Here is a 23495-nt window from a genome sequence, read left to right as displayed (position 1 = left end):
GCGGGAGCCGATTTGGATCCACCAACGGATCCTGAGTGGTCGATTGGTGCCATGGTCAGACCCGCTGGTGGAGCCCCAGTCGAATATCCTCCTGAACCCATGGGGTCAGAGAGTGCTCCAGAAAGGTCCGACTGCCCAAAAATGAGGATCATTGCCTCATAAAACTCGGAGTTCGGTAGAGGTCATTCAGGCTTTGGGAAACCAAGTAGTGGTCCGTCTCCGACATCTGTCGTTGACAGGCTCCACAAGGGTTGAACTCGGTGGGTTTCTTCGGGGACATCTTCAAAAAAAGGGGAAAGGAAGGCACACTAGATGTTGAAAAAATGTTGACTAATCCAGGCCAAAAGAGAATGAGGGAAGATCATCCGGATCCTCGCTGATGGCATGAAAAAGAAGGAACTGAGGTCAGCGCGCTGGGGTGGCGCCTATATAACCACCGCAAATGTCACTATTGGCAGGAACGATGCCAACAATGCAACGTGGAGCAGAATGACATCACCTACTGGTGCACAAGGGCATTGCTAAAAAATTTAGAGAACCAGTCTGGCGCCTCGGGAATATTCCAGGGTAAGGAATCTGAAGCTAGAATTCTCTATTGGATATGACTTTGTTTCTTTTACTGCAGTTTCCTTATGGAATGTAATCTGATGTTTCGCTTTTATATTTTTTCACGTACTTGGGAGACATCTTTAGGCTGAATTGTAGCGCCATGCACATATTAACAAAACAAAATAAAAATGTACGGTTTCAAGGAAAGAAATGATCTGGACAAAGGTTCAGTGAATACCCCCAAAAATTATACATTTGGAAAAGGATCAACTTACCTCTCTAGCAACAGTAGAATGGAGAGCACCTTCAAATTCCACAGTCTTCTTTGGAACATACAGGGGCATCTTTTCATACAGGTAGACGCACAGCATAAGCATCATGATTGGGTTTGGGTCACATATGTCAGTGGCCTAAAACAGACAAATGTATTAATTCACCTAAAAATTCAGTGTATTTTATGCAGGATTACATTTTTAAATTTGTATGGTGTCTTCTGTAGCAGTGTATTTTCCTATCACCCTTGGTCTACTCAGACACCTCAATGAAACAAATTCCATTTTGAAATCGGAAAAGGGGCTTCCAGGGGCAAATGTCGTATAGCATGAGCTGAATAGATACCCCAAGCTGACTAAAGCTCACTGTGGCAGAAACAAAAAGCAGATCTCAACTGTTTCCATGCAGGGGATAAGCCGCACCTTGAATTTAGCTGGCGGATGGATGTGCTGGGCAGAGTTGGGGATGCAGGGAGGGAAAGGTTTTGTGGTGAAGCCGCAACATTGCAGCGGCATATCCCTTGTTTGTTCCTTTACGTCTGCATGATGCAATAGCTGGGAGGATAGAAATTACCTTCAATGTCCAGGAAAGCGGCTATTTTGAACTTTCCCCACGCTCATTTTACAACATATTTTGTTTGCTATTAGCCCACCTAGAACCAATATATTCACTCCACTCATCAGGTGGACAAGAGGACACAACCTTGCTATGTCTAGTAGGCCACTTCCACCTGTCTGGCAGAAAACCTATACTGAACTGGACGCTACTGCATTCTAGTGACTTGTTCAGACCACATGGTGAAAAACCCACAGTGTGACAGGCTTCCAGACCTCTCCTGCAGTTAGCATCAGCAAGGTGGGACCAAAATATAGACCCCAATTGCTGGAAAAGCTCTGAGCTTTACCAGCCCCAGACGTTAGTTCATTGGAAGAGGAGGAGATGTATGCTTTCAGGTAGACAAAAGCTACACTTTTCATGTATGCTTATTCGGGTGCCGCATTTTCAAGGGCCCTTATTGCTAATTTTCTTGCCAGTCAAAGTGTCATTATTACCATGATGTTCATGATCTACATACTAGCTTAGGCAAGAGGACTTTGTACTGAGCGTTTCATGCCTTTCACCTACTACTGTTATAGACAAGTGAGTGAAAGAAGGGCCAGTCACTACCAGGCGGAAGATCGCATAATAAGAGATGGAGCAGAAATCAATTACAAGTAGTCATTTTTTAATGAAGTATCCAGTGTTTGGTGTGTTTTTACAAAACAACTGAGGGTAAGTTAAGGTTGTATTTTAAAAAAAATTGTGTAGAGGGCCAATTTGGTACTTCGATGCAGACATTTCAGAGCCATAATAGACACGACCACTGCTGAAAACTTGCTTGACACACAAACTATATGAAAAACTAAATTATACATCATTTTTCTCAGTTAAATGGAAGCTGCATTGCCTTACTTATTCCAGGTTTTGCGATTGATCACGCTAAAGTATGAGGCACTTAAAGCAAATCATACATCAACTTATTTTAAAATATTTGCAGCTCATTTTCGCAGCTGCTTCCTAATCGTTTTGAAGGACTTCATTTTCTAAAATAAGCTTGCCATCCTTTGCAAGCGAGAGAGCAGAATGTGTGCAAACAACTTCCATGGGAACATTCCTCCATTCATTATGAGTCCCCCGTGGTGCCTTTTTATAGTCTCGTTTCATCACACAAGAGTATGTGACATGGTTTAAATGCAGACTATACATTCAGTAATAACACATTTTCTAACCTTTACATTACTGTGTCCTCCAGCAAAGGCACACAACTTCATGCATTGCTGTGGGGAACGGCTAAGCACTAGATTACACTGTGAAAGACAAACAGGCAGTGTGATTTATTACAGCCCTCCCATGGTGACACCCACACTGTTCTGGGTTCAGCCAGTGGCAATCCTCCGTGCATAAATCAAGATGTACAAGCATTTATCAAAGGCCAGCGATGACAAACTATAACCAGAGGGAGGAAAGCAGCCAGTGGAGAGAAAACATTTCGCAGTCCAGTTAGAGCCTTCATCCTCCTATGTAGTGCTCGTGATTCTCTAGTTCAAGAAAAGAATTGTCATTTCAAAACTTAAATGCATCTGACCATCTCCCAGCAAACTAGACCAGCTAATGTTACAGTTCTGGAAATCACTCCTGCTACCTTTTGTCTAATGTTAGGTGGCATATGCTAAAAATCAGAGATGAAAAACAATTACCCGTTCATATTGAGTGATGTGGACCTCTTAATGACTGGTTGTGTAAAAGCCAGTAGGGCTATTTCCTTGGGTGGAGCATTGCTACTGCCCACAGGGCCATCGTGGGGTCCTGCGTTGTAGTGTTTGAAACCACCATGGTAGTGCCATGCAGGTGGAGGATATTGCCATGGGGTTCTATACATTTACCACTTCAGTCACCACCAGCATGCCTGTTACATTTAACAATCAGTGAAGAATGTGTTAGCACCAAATTTAAGACCAGAATGCACCTTCTCAAAGGTCCTTTAAAACAAGGTCAACCTGACAAAAACTCACCATGTCAAAAGCCATCATGCACTTTACATGCACTAAGGCACAGTCGCCTGGCAGTCTGAGCCAAGATTTGCCAGACTGATGATCTCACAGACCTGAGAGCAGAGACCTAATCAGTTCGGCAAAGATTTGTGAAGTCCTCCCTCTCAAAGCGTGGAGGAGCGTCACCGATAGAGTCAGCCATGGGCGCTTCAGGTTTGAGCCTTGAAGTGCCCAGGGCTGAAAGTCTATCAATGACACCTCGTCACAGAGTGGGGCGGAGTGAGCTAATATCACTGAGCACACCCCACTCTGTGATGAGTTAAGGAAGGTCCTCCTCTCATTGACAGACTCATGACAAGGTCAGCCAATGAGACGACTTGAAGGGATCTTCCATTTGCTCCCGGAAGCCCCCAGCTCCTTCTGGGGCCTTTGTGCTTCTCCCTCACCGCTGCAGCCCAGTAAGTGCTTATTGAATTTTTGGCTGCCTGCATGTATGTTTGAATGTATTTATATCTGCACATGTGTGAATAGGTGTGTGCAAGTATGTGCTTGTGAATGGTGGGTGTGTGCGCATGTGCATTAATGAGGTGAGTGAATGTGCTTATGGATGGGTGGGTGTGAGTATGTGGGCAAGCTTGTGAATGGATGGGTGTGGGGGTGTGTGCTTGTACTTGTGAGTGGATGGGTGGAGATGAGTTTGTTCAAGTATGCCTATCTCACTGCAGCCCACTGAAGGGCGGAGCAAGCAACGTGCTGAAATAGGTGCCTCCATGCCTGCACTCACATTCGAATGCCTGTGAACAAGGAGCTGTCTTGCTCCGAAACACGTCAGGCGAGATTAAAGGTCCGACAAAAGAGGAGCCGCAGGCCGTCAATATCCCGCGTCCGAGTGCGCCTTCGAAACGTAGGTTTTTGGGAAACAAAATTATCGGCGGCTGTCCTAGTCATGAAGACTGCACCACCTAACAATAAAGAAGGGACCACGGAGACATAGAACTGTGCGACGTCTCCGAATTGGTGGAAGTGGGAAAGGAGAAACTGCGGTGACCTTTCTAATCGGAGGCCCACTGTGGCAGAAAACAATATCGTCAATCAGTGTGATTGTAGGACCCACTGAGGGTAAAACAATTGTGACGGGGGCACGGGAGCCTACAATAGGTGAAGTAACTACTACATATACCAGCATGCAGCACAAGCAAAATTCATCTGCAGCCCACTGAAGGGCAGAGCAAGCAACGTGCTGAAATAGGTGCCTCCATGCCTGCACTCACATTCGAATGCCTGTGAACAAGGAGCTGTCTTGCTCCGAAACGCGTCAGGCGAGATTAAAGGTCCGACAAAAGAGGAGCCGCAGGCCGTCAATATCCTGCGTCTGAGAGCGCCTTCAAAACGTAGGTCTTTGGGAAACAAAATTATCGGCGGCTGTCCTAGTCGCGAAGACTGCACCACCTAACAATAAAGAAGGGACCACGGAGACATAGAACTGTGCGACGTCTCCGAATTGGTTGAAGTGGGAAAGGAGAAACTGCGGTGACCTTTCTAATCGGAGGCCCACTGTGGCAGAAAACAATATCGTCAATCAGTGTGATTGTAGGACCCACTAAGGGTAAAACAAATTGTGAAGGGGGCACGGGAGCCTACTATAGGCAAAGTAACTACTACATATACCAGCATGCAGCACAAGCAAAATTCATCTGCAGCCCACTGAAGGGTGGAGCAAGTAACGTGCTGAAATAGATGCCTCCATGCCTGCACTCACATGCCTGTGAACAAGGAGCTGTCTTGCGCCAAAATGCGTCAGGCGAGATTAAAGGTCCGACAAAAGAGGAGCCGCAGGCCGTCAATATCCCGCGTCCGAGTGCGCCTTCGAAACGTAGGTCTTTGGGAAACACTAACTCACTAGAACTAAACATTACGAGCCACTACTGGATGACATGGGGCTCTTGTAGCCCTCAAAAAGAGTTTGTTAGGTTACCTTAATGAGAGAGACACTCCTATGCCCTTTCATCCACCTGGAACTCCAGGACAGTATCGACGGTTCTAGGAAATGACTCAATAAAACAGTCGCTGGCACTACCCCTGAAGACTGAGTCCCTACTCGATTCTTGTGGCTGAGTTATATTCTAAATTCTCCATTTATGGGGAGTGATCAACTACAAAAAATGTGATCAGTGGTATAGGGAGAAGTGCATGTTCCTTTAAAGATATTGGTATTTGCTATGATTATATTTCAATCGTTTTTCAAAATATGTTTCTCCCCCATGTTTTCATCACAGCTAATAATAGTTTTCAAGCAAGGTAGGAATACACCAGAGTCCACTGATGGGACTATTGTTAGAGAATTACAAGGGAGAAGTTGTAGTTGGCATGTCTACAAGTGAAGGTTGAATTATTCTCACAAGGTCAGTTCACTTTATACATTTCTGTATATATCGGAGAAGGTACTTGTGACTTGTCATGGCAAGTGGCAGCTCGTTTAGGTGAAAAAGATTAGCCAGCAAGACTGCTCCTTGAATTACGTGGACACTGCTAGCACATGGTGTGGCGTGCTGTTCCCAAGTTTGAATCCGGCCGAGACCAATTCAGCCTTTTGTCCTCCTGGATTTGATAAATAATATTTTTTCATGAAGCGCTTCTTACCGTATACCTGCCATGCTGTAGTTGTTTAAATAACAGGTGCTCCAATTTAATAGTGTTCAATCTATTGATCTCTGAAAAATGTAAGGTTGAGTTCGTCTTGCTGCTAGTCAAAGTCATGACCTGCGGGTTGTCGGGTGTGTCAGGGCGAGTGGTTAACTCACTGAGACATCTTACAAGCCATTAATGAACTGAGGATCATTAAATGTAGTGATACTAACACCTGCTATTTTCAGTGTTTAGAAATGGAAATAAATGCAGCACTAAACACAAGGTATTACTGTCATTATTATTACTCTCCTTTAACAACACTGGGATGTAGGGAGAGAATGAGAATATTTGCTTATAAGGCAACATCTACAATTCCCAGTCTCAACATACATTTTGCAGCTGCCAGATATCCCTTTCCTGGTGGGGGGAGTCAGTGTGCTGTGTGGGTTCCAGCTCTTGCTGGCTCACTGCTTCTGAGCCCTTGCGCTTTCTTGGGCATGTTGTTTAAGGTTGGTGGACCTTTTCTTGGGACGAAAAACGGCGGGGTGAGCTGGGGCATGGACTTACCGCTATTTCCCCCTGTGAGTATTGAATCGGATTTGTAGGGGTATAGTTGGCGGGGCAGTTGATTGGCCAAGCAGACTGAGGAGATGCTGTGTATGTCCAGGAGTTGGTGCATTGGTCAATGAACCTTGCCACCAGATCAAGACCGCTCCTGCCTGGCAGCTGGCTTAAATAAACAAGGGCTCTTATTATTTTTATTGCTGAAAAACAAGATTCACAAACATAGAATTGTGACATTCCCCATCCCCTTCCACCAGCACACCATTGACACACAGAAAGACAAGTCTCAAGAAGGTGTAATGCATCAACGAACCTATACAGATGCATTGTCTTGACATGGGATATTGTGTGTTAGTGTATTTTCACTTACCTGAACATCAATATTAAGGCTGACGGCACGGAAAGCATTGACCAATATCAAACAGTTGTGCAGACACTGCTCTGGGATGTATGGGTGAGTGTACATGGCCACAAAGTGAGAAGAAATCTGCAAAAAAGATGAACATATATGATTGTTAATCTCTCTCTAGAAAGGTTAGGAAGGCAGATGAGAATCTATTAGATAGTCGGATTTGGATTTGGTGTGGTGACTCAGCCCCTACATACTGATCTTTCATGGTCTCAGGCATAGTTCTGTTTCTGAGCCGAATCCCCGCAACAAATTAATGTAGAATTCGGTGGGAAAAAACATACCATTAAATAAAAAAGTCAACTTCTTCCAGTTTTATCGGCAAAATGTAAATATCTCCAACCTCTACTTGAAAGCTCCCTCACATACAAGACTATGATGCCAATAAAGTCTACCAAGATGTAGGATCAAAGGTCCCAAGCATGATTTTTTTTGGCCAACCTGTTCCTAGGGAATCATATTTGTTGGCCCTTTATGTTGTATGAAGAGAACCGAGACAGATGCTCTACTTATTTTATACAGCATTTCCTCCCTGAGTTCTAGGCTGTGATAAATGGTAGCTCCCCATCTGAAATTACCAAGTAGTGTTCTTTTTGTCATGGCTGATTGTCATCCCTATAACAAGGCCGTGGCTTGGCTTGATTAGAAATTTGAGGCAGCCAATCTATAGGTCCGTATTACGGGCCTTTTGCATGTATACAAAAGGAGGGATAATGCCTGTTGGTTCTCTAGTTTTATAGTCATATGACCACCTGCACAGCTCTTTCAAACGCCCCAGTATCCCTTCCTGTTCAATGGAAATAAAAGGATGCTCGTGTCCAACTTCTCAGGATCAAACCAGTTCAAGTAGGTCAGCCTTTAACTCAAGAGATGAGACATTTCAAAAAAGAGTCCCTGAAATTGTAAGATACTTTTACAAACTAGATGGACTGTCTGTCCATACCCCTCAACCTGTGTATAGATCCGCTAAGAAAGCAGATGTCCACCAACAGCCCCGACTGGTTGGCAGTCATTTGAGTGTGATACACATTGAAGTGGACATTATTGCATGTCTTCCATCCCTGAAGGAAAGCAAGGTGATTGTGCACCTTTTGGGAATCTGGTTACCAAAGAGTGGAACGACACTTCCAGTGAGCTACATTGAGTGACAAGTATCAAACTCCAAATATTTGGGGACAACTTTGAATTTCTGTGGATAGTTGGCTTCGGCTCAGCTGCCAATGTTTATTGATATAAGCGGGCCAGCAGCTTTTATTGGTGTACAGAAATCCTTGGAACTTTTAGCTGCAAGGATTTCCATCCTTTGGTACAGGCCTGGATGAGGGACAAAAAGACTGAGTGCTCCACACTCGTCTTTCCTCAAATGGATGCAGAACATGCATCATGGATGAGGAAAATCAACTTGATGTTGTTAACACCTGAGGGAAGGAGGTAGACTGCCTTGTGAGCTCAATAGCTGCTTGCCTAAAATATCTGCATGGTTCAGCTGACATGAATCAATGCCATTAATCGACTTGCTCTACTGAAAAGGAGCCGTCAAGAACAGAATGCCACTGCTCAGTCTGAACTTAAGGCTGCATCTCAACAATGAACCAGCTGCTCGTCTGTACGCAACTTTTCTTCTTGGTTTGAGAATAATAATACAGCAAGTTGCACCAGTGGTGTGGGGAAGGGAGCACAAATACTCTCAGAGTGCAGACTGTTCATGATCAGGCATCTGCCTGAGAAGCTTTACCCTCCTTGGTTATGCTCATCTGCCATCCCTCAATGTATCACTCTGCCACACAAAGGGCCCTCATAAGCTGCAAAGCCAACACCTACTAATCACTCTATCACACAAAGGGCCCTCATAAGCTGCAAAGCCACCACCTACTAATATCAGGTGACTGATGGACTGAGAGCTGCGATTTATAACTCACCATCCATACATATTGAAGGCATCTGAGGTTCCTCCTTTAACAGTAGAATCCCATGACACTTACCCTGCATGTGCTGCCCTGGCTGACATACACTCTGAGCATGCTGTGAGAGGAAAACTTCACAAAGGGTTTAGGTGCTTCATGGTTCAATTTTTCCTGACTTCCATGACACGTTATGCAACCACTAAGACATATAAGCATAAGAAAATGCTAAATAGACCATTGAACTTTCCATATCCTTATCAGACAGGCAACCCTTAGGCCCTCCTGAGGCCCCATTTGACCTCACCAGCACAGTGTTTCATGAAGTGGTATGTAATAGAAACACGGGAAGCCCCTACATAAGCTGGCTTTGTGTTTTAACTACTAGCCATTGCATGTGTGCTAAGCTACTAAAGTTGAAAGAGTAAAAGTCCAGCTCTATCGTTGATGAACCAGACATAAGATACTAAACTTAAACAAAATAAAAGTCCAGTTCTATTATTAACTAAGACATAAGCTACTTAATAACAATAAAGTTATATTCTATTAACATTTTACTACACATGACAATATAGGACATTGTGAACTATTTACATGTCAACTGGGTCTGAGTTCTCCCCTCCAGACTTCATCAGACACCCTTCACTGTTTGACCTCAGTACCCTCAGAAAATCAAAGCCCAAAAAGAGGAACTTGGCAATGTATTGACCTTGCAGTAGTCACTTGCTCCTGTGGTCCAATGGACAATGCTAATACATACTGCAAGTATTCTGGCCTGGATTCTTGGGCTCACACTGGTTCCTATACCGGAAGTGGCTCTGTTGGGCTACACGGTTAACCTCCCTAAAAAGTTCCGGAAACTTGCTTCCCTTGGTCTTTTCTTGGCAAAATGAGAGATAGCGGTGCTCTGGGGCAGCAAGGCTGTCCCACGCTGCAAGACTGGCTGAATAGCTTAGCACATTGCAGTATAAATAACGAAACATACCCCAGCCTATTGCCCAGCGCAGCCCGCCTAAGGGATATCTGGGGTCCGTATAAGGCATATATTGACGCCCTGCACAATCCCTCCACTTTCTAGCCACACTCGGGGACGGTACCCAAGGGTATAGGATAGAGCAGTTGGATTCCACAGGACTAGGTGACATATGGCTCTGTATTGCACTGCTGCTTCTGCACCGCCCTCTTATTAGCAAGCCCGCTCCTTTGCTGTTCTGGGAGGGGTAGCCAGCGGCTTGCTGGACAGATCCGAATGTTACAACAGGCGGGGAAGAGATGCTGTGACACTTGATAGGCTGGTCGACAAACGTTCGACATGTAGGGTGTTGCATACAGTATTGCGCTAATGACATTGCATGGCATATATGTTCTTTACAATGTAAACTGTGCATGATAACAAGATATCTAGGCTGTACTTACCAAAGATGACTGTTACGGATGAACCATACATCCTTGTTCTTGATAATCAATAAGAATAAAGTTTAAAAAAAAAAAAAGTATTCTGGCCTGGCAATCATTTTGCAGTTGGCATTTAGGGAGCTCTAGCACTTGAATAACTAACTAGCTCTTCTGAGTAAACCGAATGGCGCACTTAATGTATTCCCGCCACAAATTATATCCTAGGAGTTCGTGCTACTCCACCTTAAAGATGACTTGTTTTTAGATGTTTACATGCTGCGTATTTACATTTCTGTTCTGTGAAGTACAGGCGGAACACACAAAATCTTTTTAAATGGATTAAGATAAAAAATAATTGATATTAGGTAAAAGCAAATGTGAATTGTGTGTCTCAACCCTTGGGTCCAATTGATTGGAAATGTGCCACTAACGGACTTACACATAAGAAAATAGGAAAAAAACACTTCAAAAATACATTCATTTTTATTAGTGAGTCGGATGTAGACAAATGGTCGCACTAAAGACATGTAGTTTACTTACATATGTTGTCAAACAAAATTTTTTTTATTTAGCATGTTATATACATTAGAAAGGCAGGTCCTACTTACCAAAAAAGGGCAATATGAAGCCATCACAGCTGCAAGCACCAGGCCATCCAGAAGGTCTCTTTCAAAGTTTACAACCCATCTCTTGGGTGGGACTTTGCCTGTTGGAAACAATAGAAAACACCAAATGAAGCGATGAGAAACAATACTTGTAAACAGATTTCAAGTACTAATTAGCATCCATAATCTATACATTGCCGGCACTCCCCAAGTCACGATTTTCAAAAGTCTTGTTTTAATACAATGAGACTGGAGAGCAAATTAGGGTCCTGATTAGCAAGAGCTTAGGTGTGTAACAACATAAAAATGAAAACGTTGTAAAATCTTTATGCACAAACAACATGTGATTCATGGAACTGTGGCCGAGCATCCCACGCTGGTGAGTCACCGTGGATCAGTTGTAAACTAGGGGCAAGTAAAAATTAAATTACACTGGAGTCACTCGCGTAATTTCTGGAATTTTGTGTTATGCTTGCTATGTGGAATTCCCGAAGTTACGCCATGCCTACTTATGTCAACAACAGCAGAAGGATGCACTTTGTGCAAAAATGTAGCGCTAAAATACATAATTGCATTTTGCTAAATTATGCATAATTTCCCCAAAATTGTGTATACCTATACAGCGAATTACACAAATTTTGCACTCCACTGTAAACCTTCAGTAAGAAGCCGCTGCTTATTATCAACTGACAGTTCCCTAAAGCTGGTGCTTTGGCGCATTCAACATAGCCTGTGGTGTAAATGGTATGGTACCATTTAAAACCTAAAGACAACAAATTAGAAGTGATAATGCAGCGTACCACATAGGAATGTTGCTTAGGACAACCACCTAATCAGCCAAGAACGTACTTAGTTAAGGATATTGTCACCAAGGGCACAATACACAATCAACTCATTCAAAGCCACATTTGACTGTCCACATTTCAGCCATTAAGGGAAAACTAATGATAATGTGACTTCATCAGTATTCCCCTTCGGCCAGTGTCACTGCCATACAGTACATATCCACCCTTACCTGAAAAGCTACAACTCTTACATGAAACCAGGTGGCAATTACATAGCTACTGGGGGTTATGTGAGAACAAACCTATGAAAAACATGACATTTTTGGACGTCCGCAACCACACTATACTAATTACCATGAAACCTTGATTGAACCAAATAAAATCCAGATAAATGAGCAATAGCCAAGAATCATGATTGAAATGCAGAAGGATATATTAAAAGTACACATGCTGTATGAGACTTAGGGTAATAGAGGAAGAGGTTATGCTATATCTCACTTAGCTTTCACCTGGCCACAGTGGTGCAACAAAGGCCCCCACAGTGCGGAGGGGCCCCGAGCTTCAGGGGGCCCCCTCACCACAGTGCCCTGGCTTGAGAGCTCCTGAATGAGTCTGGAGGAGGGCCTCTCCATGTACTTTGCAGGCCCCCCCTCAAGTTTCGTTACGCCACTGCCTGGCCACACCTACAGGAAGCACTTTTAACACAACCCTGTGTACAGGAAGGCACATGGGTATCTTCTCCAATAAGTTATTCAAAGAACGTTTAGCTGTTTGCAAGCAAGGTGAGCACAGTAAGCAGGATCACTAATTAAGGTAGCATAAGGAGGTCAGTCAGAGCAAAGGATTAGTCAGTGCAGAAGATCAGGAGGGATATCCTATCATGCCCACTGCATAGGAGCAGAGGTAAGATAAACACACCTAACAGCAAGCAACACACAATGAATCTGTGCTGATAAAATGTAAACCCTTTTGTTACCATTATGGTACAGCATAGGTTAATTATTAGAGTTCACAGGTTTAAGGACAATATTTGTTTAGACAATCAAGTTGAATAAACTTGGCTTGATGAGATACGACAGTCAATCTATTCACAATTCAAACCTTCTGGTTACTTCTGTAACATATGACCAGTGTTGGCTGCTCTGTTTGAGCAGAGGAGCGCCGCCCTCCCCACCACTAGCAAATAAAACGATAATAAAACGGGTTTTAATCTCATTTTATTATCGATTTATTTTAATCCACTGGACTCTGACGAGTCTTGGGGTGGGTCAAGGGGATGAAACTGCTGATGGGGGAATGGTGGGCACTGCCTTCGCTGTGCATGAGGTCTTTGGCCAGTCATCTCAGGCCGGACAAACCCCTCAAGTGCAGTGAAGCTCTCTCCTGTTCCAGCTGCGTTGCTGTGGCTGAAGAGAGCAGGCACAGATTCCCAGTCTGCCTGGGAGCGCAAGTTGCAGACGCTCAGGCCAATCCTGACGCTGCTCTCATGCGAGAGCTGCTTCAGGACTGGCCGCAGTGCAGGGTGGAGCCAGTGCCCAGGGCCAGAAGCAGGAAGAGCGCAATGTGGCGGGAGACAGCAGCGGCGACGTTAAGGTAACTTTATTTTATTTTTTATTATTATTTATTTGTCCCTGAGCCATTCCCGTCTCCCTCCTCCTGCCCGACCAACCCGGCCCGCCCATCCACTCCGGCAGGGGACGGGCTGCTACTGAATGTGACACGTATGTATAATGATAGCACAGACGTTATTCTCAGCCTTTAGACATGATTTAGCACCTATGAATTTAGTAATATTTTATCACAAGGATGGTTAGCAATTACCACAAGCTGCATGTCCCTTCATTAACGAGGCACAGTACCTCTTGATATTAGCAGATTACTATAGTTGATAATCTGTAAATATATAAATATGTCTCTCTAATCTAAAAAGAAAAAAAAGAATAAAATATGCAAACAACTTTTGATGCTTAGGCAGTTTGGTGGCATTAGTCACTTTTAGATTGTTTGATGCACAATTCGGTCTCCTTCACGTCGAATTAGCAGTGTGGAATAACCTTAATCACAATTTATTTTTACCCTGAACCCGATTGTTTTCAACTATTTTCAGAATCTGCCCAAACAACATCCTTGTGAATTATGTTATTTCATCCAGTGAAAGGCCAGGGACATCGGTTTCTCCCTTTCCCTTCTCTGTAGCTACTTAGTCTCCACGGATGACACAGCATTAAAATAAGAAAAATATTAACGCACACTGCCCAGCTTCATCATTTCCCAGTCTCTCTTGGGCAGCAAACAATATATACATAAAAAATCACCTTGTGACCGATATAAATTAAGCACCGCCAACCAAACTGTATAGAACTTAATGTTGTAAATAAACATTTTCATGATTGGAAAAAAGGTATTTGTGCACTCAAACTGAAATAAAGTTTGTAATACAAATATACAGCAGTTTCATTCATGTATTATGGTACCCAAAATTGATCAGACATTTACAATCAATGGCATCCTTGTACTCTAAGGGGTAGCTACCCATTCTAAAGCCCAGATATATATTTAATGAACACCTTACTCACACAAAAAAGTAATGTAGCCTCAGTCTGTCTACTGCACTGGACAACATGTCTGATGAGGAAGTATAAACCATCCTAACAACTCAGTGAATCCACTGTGTCTAACTTGTTTTTCATTTTTTTTTTTGATCTCCTAGTTTCTAATTGTCTTTGTGCTGCTGTCCTGCATGAGATGGTGTTTGTTCTGGGAGACCCTGGGGTTGCTTAACTTCACATCACCTTATGAGGGTAGTCCATCTCTAGAATGTAAAACCAGCAGGAAAATAGATCCACCACTGATGCAGGGCCTTCACCAGGACATTTTTAACAATAGGGAAGGTAAACAATTATTCTACTTTATTTGAGACTCCCTTCAACAAGGTTAACACCAGGATGGTACTTTGTTCGCCATTCTTGTTGAGTGAATACGTTTCTTTGTGTTAACGTTCTTACTAGGGGACGGACACATTAAATGGGACTCAAGCCTGGTCTCATTCAACCCTACATTTTCCACGGTCAAATACTGCGGTGTGACAGAGCCGTCAGCCTGGAACACTGTCCACTCATTCTCCTAACACAATCAGAGATCATGTAATCTCTGACCATGGGAGGAGCAAGGTGTGAGGACTTCTCCAAAACAGGGTTTTCGTGCAGTCTTCAGTCTTACACTAATCCAGGCTTGTGAGTGCCATTAGAGATACAGTGGATGGGGTATTGGGACACTGGTCCGGAATAAATTGACTGATTGAAAATTGCTTTCCCATCAAAAAGGAAAATATTTTTCCCTCTGCAATTCAGGAAGCAGCGTAGCTTAGGGGGGTGTTTGGGGTGTTACACCCCCCTAATAAATGTATTATTTAATAAATAGTTGGGTACAGAAGCTTTCTGTTGGGTATGATAAGGTGTCTGTAGGATTTCATCTGGAATTTTTAAATACTCACTCAAACAAAAACACGCACACACATGTACTCTTGTCTCTCTTTTGAAGGTCTTCTTTAAACATGGTTATTTTACAAAAAACTGTTTTAAGCACCCCTCTCAATCCGCACTAATTTCCCTTTCCACTGGCCATTAAGCCCCCCTCAGCCAGCGTTGTATGAAAATCTGACGCTCATACCCCCTCAGTCTTAATGACCAAACTACGCCCCTGAATTCAGAGTTGAACATCCAGTCCCAAATAGGCGTTAGAAATGCCTCGTCTAAAACTTTCATCATTCTGAAATACAAAGGTTTACCTTAATACGTATTCTCATATACCCTTGTCACGTGTATTTTGTGAAATTCATTACTTCGCGACTTCCAGATTCTCAGATTAGGGGCAGTGAAAACAGGATATCACAACAGTAAAAAAAACTGCTGTTATCTTTCTCTTTGGCTGCTCTTATCTTTCTCTTGAGGTCCCTATTTCTTCGCCCTCCATGCTTCCCTCACATTTCCAGCCATTACCAGACTGAGGACGGGAAAAGAAATGGACAAAGTGATCGTGGCGCATGCTGATGTTATGAAAAATATAAGGGAGTAATAGCTGCCAGAGAAATGCAATTTAAAGCAGATTTTATGTCGGTGCGTGTAATGCCAATGTGTTGCAAAATTTAAAAAAGAAAAAAAATACTCGCAGTTTAACCAGATATAGATTAGAACAATGCAATCCCACAAAAAAAAGGATCCAAATCATTCCTGTGTCATCAAATACGGACTCTATTTCCTTAAAACAAGCTTACTACTAAACTTCCTCCTAGCTTGTCTGATCACTTTTAAACTGTATTCTAAAACGTCTAGAACTTTAAACTTCTACCTTTAGCAATCAGGCGCAAAACTGAAAAAAAACGCAGGATGTGGATATGGACTTTAGACGAAACCATAACATACTTTTGTTATGCATAGAAGAAAACGAGATGCCTGGTGCAACTTTTAAGATCATGCCAGTGGCATAACGAAACCTGAACCCCCCCCCCCCTTGCAAAGTACATGGAGTAGGGACTCTCCGGAACCAGTCAGGAGCTCCCAGGCCAGGGGCCGGCCACCTGTGCACAGTACAGGTGGGGGTCCCCTGGAGCTCCGGCCACCCCCCCCACACACGGCAGGGGCTGCGGGGGCTATTGTTACGCCACTGGATCATGCTTGAATGTCCGTTATGGGGGGCATCAGGACCATGAGGAACAGCAGTTGTTAATCTTACTGGTCAGTTTAATAATCAAAGGAAACAGAGGTGCAAGTGATAGGGGCAGTTTCAGAGGTGACCTTAAGAGACTGGTAGGTGCGACATGTAGGCCCTCCTTTTCTGCCTTGCAGCATGTGCTTTCTGGCATCTGGCAGAGAAGTACTGAGTTTGGTTTTACAGCACATTTTCTTGTGGTAATTGCACTGCTACTGATGAGCATGGTGCAGTGTTTGTGATAGTGTCTGTAGAGCGTTGGCATTTAGCACCCGTTGCCATATAATACATTGTGCTCCGTGGGTGCAAAGGGTATGCGCACCAGCTTTGTGTGCCCCAGGGGCACAATGGTATTACAGAAGGGGCCTGAGATGCTTGTGCGACCCCTTCTGTAATACTAATAACGCTGGCGCACACATAGCGCCTGCACTATCATGAGAAGACATTCACTCACTAGCATGAGTGTGTGGTCCCATACCAATGAGGGAATTGGTGATTATATTAATTGAAGTTCACCACTGACTTTGTTTTGTAAGACCCTGTTGATTACGTTTTGTCAGATATGATCACTATGGGATAAACAAAAATCTCACGATTCCCACCAAAATACATTGAGTCAGAGATTAAGTACATTTTCTGTAACTACTATTGAGGGGAAGAAAAAAATCAAGGAAAATAAAATGCAGTTCTGTAAAAAGAAAACAAGTACTCCGGGTGGGATATCATGAGTCGCATTAGGATTTCCAAGACTGGGAAAGGAAATTGAGCCACTCGTTTTGTGCTGAATGTAATTAAGAGAGTGTAGAAAATTGAATTTTCTTTTTTTTTCTATCGTGCTCAGCATATGCTTTCTAAGCAAATTCCATCTGTGATGAACCCAAGACCTGTCTTGGGATACGTATTCAACCGATATTGGTCTCTTTGTTAATCAGTTGTATCAGGTTTCAATTTCTGATCTTCTCACACTACAAAAAAGAATCCGGATCAAAGCCTGATTTTCTGAAAGGTGATGGTCAAGGAATATGAAAATTCATTATTTGCCAACACTACCTGAGAACTTGAATGCAACAGCTGTAGGGTAATGTCAAATGTTCTTAATGCCAGAGGACGTTATTGAATTTGCAGACTGCATTAGATGATATTGCTTGCCTTTAAGTTTTTTAAAGGTCTTTTAATTTTGTCATGCATTTGGAAGTACTGGGTTGAGTTGTGGGGCAAGTGAGAATGACGGATAAAGGAACACTATACAAAAATAGAAAAACTTTGGGGAATTCCTTCAAAGTTGGAAAGACCCAGGAGTGGGCAGATAAGTGATCTGGGGCGTGGGTGTGTCAAGTAATAATAGCACTATTCCAAACTAGGTCCAGCTAAGTCTCAATTTGAAACTGACCTCAACTCTTGGTAGCTGTGGGGAGAGGAGTTGGCCTAACGGTTAGGGCGCTCGACCTCGGACCTGGGGGAACTGGGTTTGAGTCTCGGTAACGACGCTAAACCTCCTGTGATTCTGGGCAAATCAATTAATCTACCCGTGCCTAACAAAAAAAAAAAATAATAATATATGAATGTATGTCCTCATGTAACGTAACTGGTGCTATGTAAAGCGCTCTGATACCTGATTGGATTCGGGTCAAGTTTGCGCTACATAAAACTCTGCTAAAAAAAAAAATAGAGCAGCCAAGCTTAAGTTAAGAGAATATGTAAAGCATTTATCAATACCAAACAGTAAAACGTAGAAAAAATAACACTGTAAAAATACTCCTCCAATTTATAACACCAGAGAACACATTAATGAGCAAATAGACACCAAAACAAGAAAAATATGATGTAGGGAACCGGAGATATGATGTTTTAAAGTTTTACATAATTCTAGTGCCAAAAAGAACAAATCGCCAATCTCTGGTTTCTGGTTTTGGTAGACAGGGTCAAAGTAAAAAGTTATGGCAGAATGAGATGGAGCATGGGTCAGAAACAGGGACCAGGTTCGGCCCGGTGCAAAGTTTACCTACTCACTTAGTTGTTCTTCTGGTTAAAAGTCGTTGTTGACAAGGTCGTCGGTGGCTTGGTATGCCAGCTGGATCTGACATCAGCAGCGCGAAAACTCAGAGCGATCAAAGTCTAAACACAGGAAGGTGTTGTTGTCATCTGGATGCTGCTTTGCCTTTGTCCCCTTGAATTCCTCTACATTCAGACTTATGAACTTTTCTGGAAATCAGGATCATTTCAGCAGGACAAACCAGAAAGCTGAGTCTTACCAGCAGATCGATGTTGGTGCCTGTGTCTCGGCAGCAGTCTAATGGCAGCCTATGGTTCTTTTTGCAAAAAGTTCAGAAAAGGTTTTTGAGTGTCCAATCTTGCAAGTTCGACAGGGTAAAGAATACACTCTACCACCAGCCAAGGGTCCAGGAACTTTTGGCACCATTTGGGGCTTAAGGCTTAATCTCCCAGAATCCACCAGCAGGGTCCAGGTGAACCTCCGTTGGAACTGGTCAGCTGGCCTCAGCAGAGATTTGAGCTTCTTTCAGCTTTTGCATTCCTGGAGCTGAACAGGAAGCTAGTCAACTAGCCCTCAGAGTCCACTCTTCTGCCAGGTAGAAGTGGTGAGCTGGTTCAAAACTTGGGGTATCTCTCTACAGGTAAACAGTAGGTGCAGTTCTCCTTTTGTCTTCCACAGGTTCAGAGGTGTTCTTAAGAGGGTACTGAGGATGCCACTTTTATGCCCAGTGCCAGCCTGGGGTGGGGAGGAATCTTGGCAACTCCCTAACCAATGGGATAAATGTTCCCAGCGTGCCCCTACCGACATTTGCAGCACTTCCTGTGCGCTGTACTGTAACCTATCTCAAAATGCCCCTCTCTACCAAAAACCAATATGGTAGAACATTTCTTCTGTTGGGCAGAGCTCTAGGCACACCCCTAAAGTGTATATAGGGTAAAGAGAAAACCCTCCCCCATAAACCAGTTCTAGAATCTGTTTTCCCCTCACTAGGATTGTCACCGCTCTGGCTCCCTGTAGCTGCATGCCCAGGTGTGAGTTACATCTGCCTGTGAAAGGGGATGTCCCTTTGAAGCCTGTGCATTTGGAGTACATATTCCCTCAGGCCATCCTTTCAGGAGGAGGTCACCCATTCACACCTCCTTGCAAGGGCCAGCAGGGTGCTAGGTGTCAGTGTGGGATTAACTCTGAAAAGGCTACTAGAGGCTCTAGGCAGGAAAAAGCCAACTTTCTAAAACTGCCATTTTCAAAATAGTAATTTAAAAGTGGACTTGATCATTAGATTCGGTTTTAAATTACTATAATTTGAGTCCTTGAATTCCTACACTGAAGTTATGTAGTATAAGGTATTACAATGTACTGCAATGCTTTTCTATGAGAGAGCCTACCTTGCCACAGTGAAAAACTATTTTGGAATTTTTCACTACCAAGACATGCAAAACGTAAGTGCACATGTCCTACAATTTAAATATAATGCATCTTGCCCTATGGGCAACTAGGGCCTAGCTTAGGAGTGACTTATAAGTATTAAAAAGAGTGGGGTAGGCCAGGCACAGGGTTGAATTTGTCAGGTCGAATCTGCGGGTTTAAAACTACACATTCAGGCTGCAGGGGCCAGTCTGCTTTGGTTTGCCACTTAAGTGACACAATGGGTGCGGCATTCCACTGATGACCCTTAACATTCAAGCCCTGGCTGCACAGAGTACCATGTAGCAGGGACTTATAGATAAATTACATTTGCCAATCATGGATTAACCAATTTGACATGTTTTAAAGGGTCAGAGCACACACACTGGGTGATGGACACCCCAGTGTTCAGAGTCAATACACCAGCAATAAAATCCAGAAAAAAAAATGGGGCTTGACCACACCAAAAGAGCCTTTTCTTACATACTTCCTTGCTAATTCTCACTTGCCTTATTCTAGAAGGATGTCTGATATATTATTAACAGTAGTAGTAGTTTAAGTGGTAGTATTAACAGTATTAATAAATCAGATAAATGCACTCTTCTAAATGCTGCCAAGATGTTACAGTTAATGCCAACAAATATTCATGCAACTGTAATGTTTTAAACAATAAGTTTACGCCTGTATTCATTACTTCAGCAGAGGCGTTTTTCACAATGCTGTACATGCACTTAAAGTCCTCATTTGCATTCAAAGCCTCATTGCATCTTTAACCTGGCATGCTCTATTTAGAAAAAAGATTTGGCACAACCTTATTTACTGCAATTTAAGTAAATCAAGACAGACCAGCAGCATGTGCAGCTGCATGTCAATACAATCACTTTTATGGGAGCATGTAATTTAGTCTTAAGGGATTTTGAGGCTCCACTTATTGAACAGGCAAGAAACATGCTCCACTATAAAACTAAACAACTATTTGTGAAGTATGATATTAGCTATATACTGCAAATATTCTTATAGACGACACTTCTTAACTGTCCAAACCCTTTAGACTTCTTTCCATGTGCATACAGGGAATCAGCACAAAATGAGGCTTCCCTTCCATGTTGATCCAGACAGTAGTCGACAGAAGTATTATTTGGATGCCTTCCTCAGATATTATTTGCATCATCTTTTATATATTGGTCGGTGTCTGCTTACTTAGAATTCAATACAAAACCTATTTGTCTTTGAAGAACCACATACATTAGCGGGTTTTACAAAATTAATCAAAAAATAAATACAAAATAAATAAATAAAACCTGGGTCTCAGCAATTGTATTTAGAACGGCTAGGCCTCATTTAAGCTGTACACCTTGCAAAATAGCACCAGAGCTAATTTCTACAGCCTGTGTCCACATCATACTTTCAACAGTGATTAAACTGTTTAGTCCATCTAAAACCACAACAAACAGGCCATTTAGTATTGGTGGTAAAATCTTGCCCGGTATACCCATTTGAGTGGCACAACTGATAAACCTTCTTAGATTGCAATAAAATTCCTCAAGGCTGCCGTCAGAGCCTTAATATGTTCGCTCAGGCATTCCAGCTCTAGGAATAGAGAAATTACTTAAAAAGATGGATTTTTTATATGTCATAATTATTGGTAAGGATATAGGAAATCATATCTGATCAGTCATGATGGTATTTGATCATTTGAGGGAATATCTTCCAGCACAGCCGAGTTGGAGAACATGTACATCTCAAATTTGGGGCAACAGGCTTTGTCATGATCTCATCAGGAAAATGTCGTTACACAGCAATGAATGTACAATGTGCCCTGGGGATTGCAAATATTCAGTGTCTTAAATGAAGTAGATTTCTGTTGAGTGTCTTTGAGTAATGTTTTTTTGGAATTGAAGTTAGTTGATCCCTAAAAACTTAATTAATCCCCGGGGGATGATGTCCCTTTGTCCTGAGGTCCTCAGGACAAAAGAGGATCTCATCGTCCCACCACCAGTGCGCCAAGAGGCACATTTGCAGAGTGGTGTATAAAGGGGCATGGCCTCGGACCACCTCTCTGCAACGCAGCTCTGTGGCGTATACTGGAGGTACCTGGTGGGCTAGTTGGCCCCCAGAGACCCCAGTATTCAAGGGGAATTAATTCCCCAAATTGGAACGTTTGCAGAGTGGTGCAGGGAGGGGGCGGAGCCGGCTTTAAAAAAAGAAATGTTTTAAGAAGGGTGACCCCCCCCTTCTTTTACTATTTTTTCGGCCCTGGGGACCCCATCCCCCAGGGCCTGACCCCTATTTATAATTACTTTTTGTAAAACAGGAAGGGGCCCGTATGGCCACCCTCCCAAGGCCAATTTAGGCCCCGGGGACCCCATTCCCCGGGACCGGCCTTTCAGTTTTTTTTCTTATTTTTTTATTTTGCAGGAGAGGTGGGCCCCAATGCCCCCATGGTCGCGCCGACTCCCCGGCTCCTGCGGGAGCAAGCATTGCTTTTGCACAAGGGGAGCTGCTGAAATGCAGCTCCCCTTGTGCAAAAACAATCCTGCTTTGCTTGATTGAAGCAAGAGCAGGTTTCTTGTGATAGCACTTACCAAATATTTTGAACTACATAACTTTATAGCTAATCAATTTTTATGAGGTTTTTGTATTTAATCTATTTAACTGTGTGTATAAGTCTTACAATATAATTATTCTAATAATATTTTGCACATTTTTTGCACTCAGCACTTTATAGCCAAATTTGCACTCTCAAACATACACACTTTTTCTCATTTGGGACCAATCCTGTGTGACAACGTTTATTAAATGGCTCAATATGAAATAACAAATAATGCTTTTATCTGCAACTTTCATCTATCCTATATTTATATTTGGGAATGAATCAGCCGTTTATTCAGCTATTAACATCAACAATACATTTATGCATTTGACAGTTGATCGGTCTTTCCAAGACAAATGGCATTTATGCAGCTATCTTCTCTTCGGCCCGGTCCTCTATCATGCTTTATTTTAAACAAGGCACTGGATTAACGGCATTTTTGATTCTATGATATTATGTATAAAACTATTTATAGGATATGTGTTTAACACTGTATTTATACATTGACTTGCAAAACATTATGTTATTTTACAGTTTGATCTATGCACATGTGACTTGGTCTTTCTTGTTTACAGGAAAGCAACCTGTATAAGTAAAGTATGTTTTCTATATCTATTTATCATGTGACATGCACGCTATCACTTTAAAAAGCACTTCTTGTAAAGCCAGCCTCATGTGATCAAGGCCATTTTACCGGCCGAAATGGGTCATGACAGACAGAAGGGAGTAAATAAAATATCAACCTATTTACCGACGAAGAGGAGTTTGGGCGTTCATTTCGGCCACACGCTACGCGCTGGATGTCGATGAATGCTTCTTGTTTACATATAATTATATATATATATATATATATATATATATATATATATATATATATGTATATATATGTATATATATATATATAAATATCCCTATAAACGGAAGTATAGTCCATATACATACAACAAGTATATAGACAACCTCATCTACATAGCTTGACATACATATTTGGTGATATTTGAATATACATGAAGTAACATTTTTGTTTTTCAAAAATCGAAATATATTATTGTACCATAATAGGAGGTCTTCAAAATAATATGCATAAGTACAGGGTAATTTGATGCTCTATCATATATGCAGAAGCATAAACCCATATACACTCATAGACAAATATGT

At 42.5% G+C, this 23495-nt stretch overlaps 1 protein-coding gene across 1 annotated transcript in view; it reads right to left on the bottom strand.

Moving 5' to 3' along the window:
• Positions 1 to 23495, bottom strand: part of CFAP47 (cilia and flagella associated protein 47) — a 2697962-nt gene that overhangs the window by 1925141 nt on the left and 749326 nt on the right. Inside the window, exons 34-36 of the mRNA XM_085622577.1 lie at positions 10859 to 10956; positions 6916 to 7032; positions 825 to 959 (exon numbers count right to left, since the gene is read on the bottom strand). Of these exons, the coding sequence (XP_085478703.1) occupies positions 825 to 959; positions 6916 to 7032; positions 10859 to 10956 (350 nt within the window). The remainder of the gene's footprint in view (positions 1 to 824; positions 960 to 6915; positions 7033 to 10858; positions 10957 to 23495) is intronic.

The sequence above is a fragment of the Triturus cristatus genome, chromosome 8, assembly GCF_964204655.1.
Source record: "Triturus cristatus chromosome 8, aTriCri1.1, whole genome shotgun sequence".
Classification (NCBI taxonomy): Eukaryota; Metazoa; Chordata; class Amphibia; order Caudata; family Salamandridae; genus Triturus; species Triturus cristatus.
The sequence above is the reverse complement of the archived record's forward strand: the minus strand, read 5'-3'. Positions and strand labels throughout refer to the sequence as shown.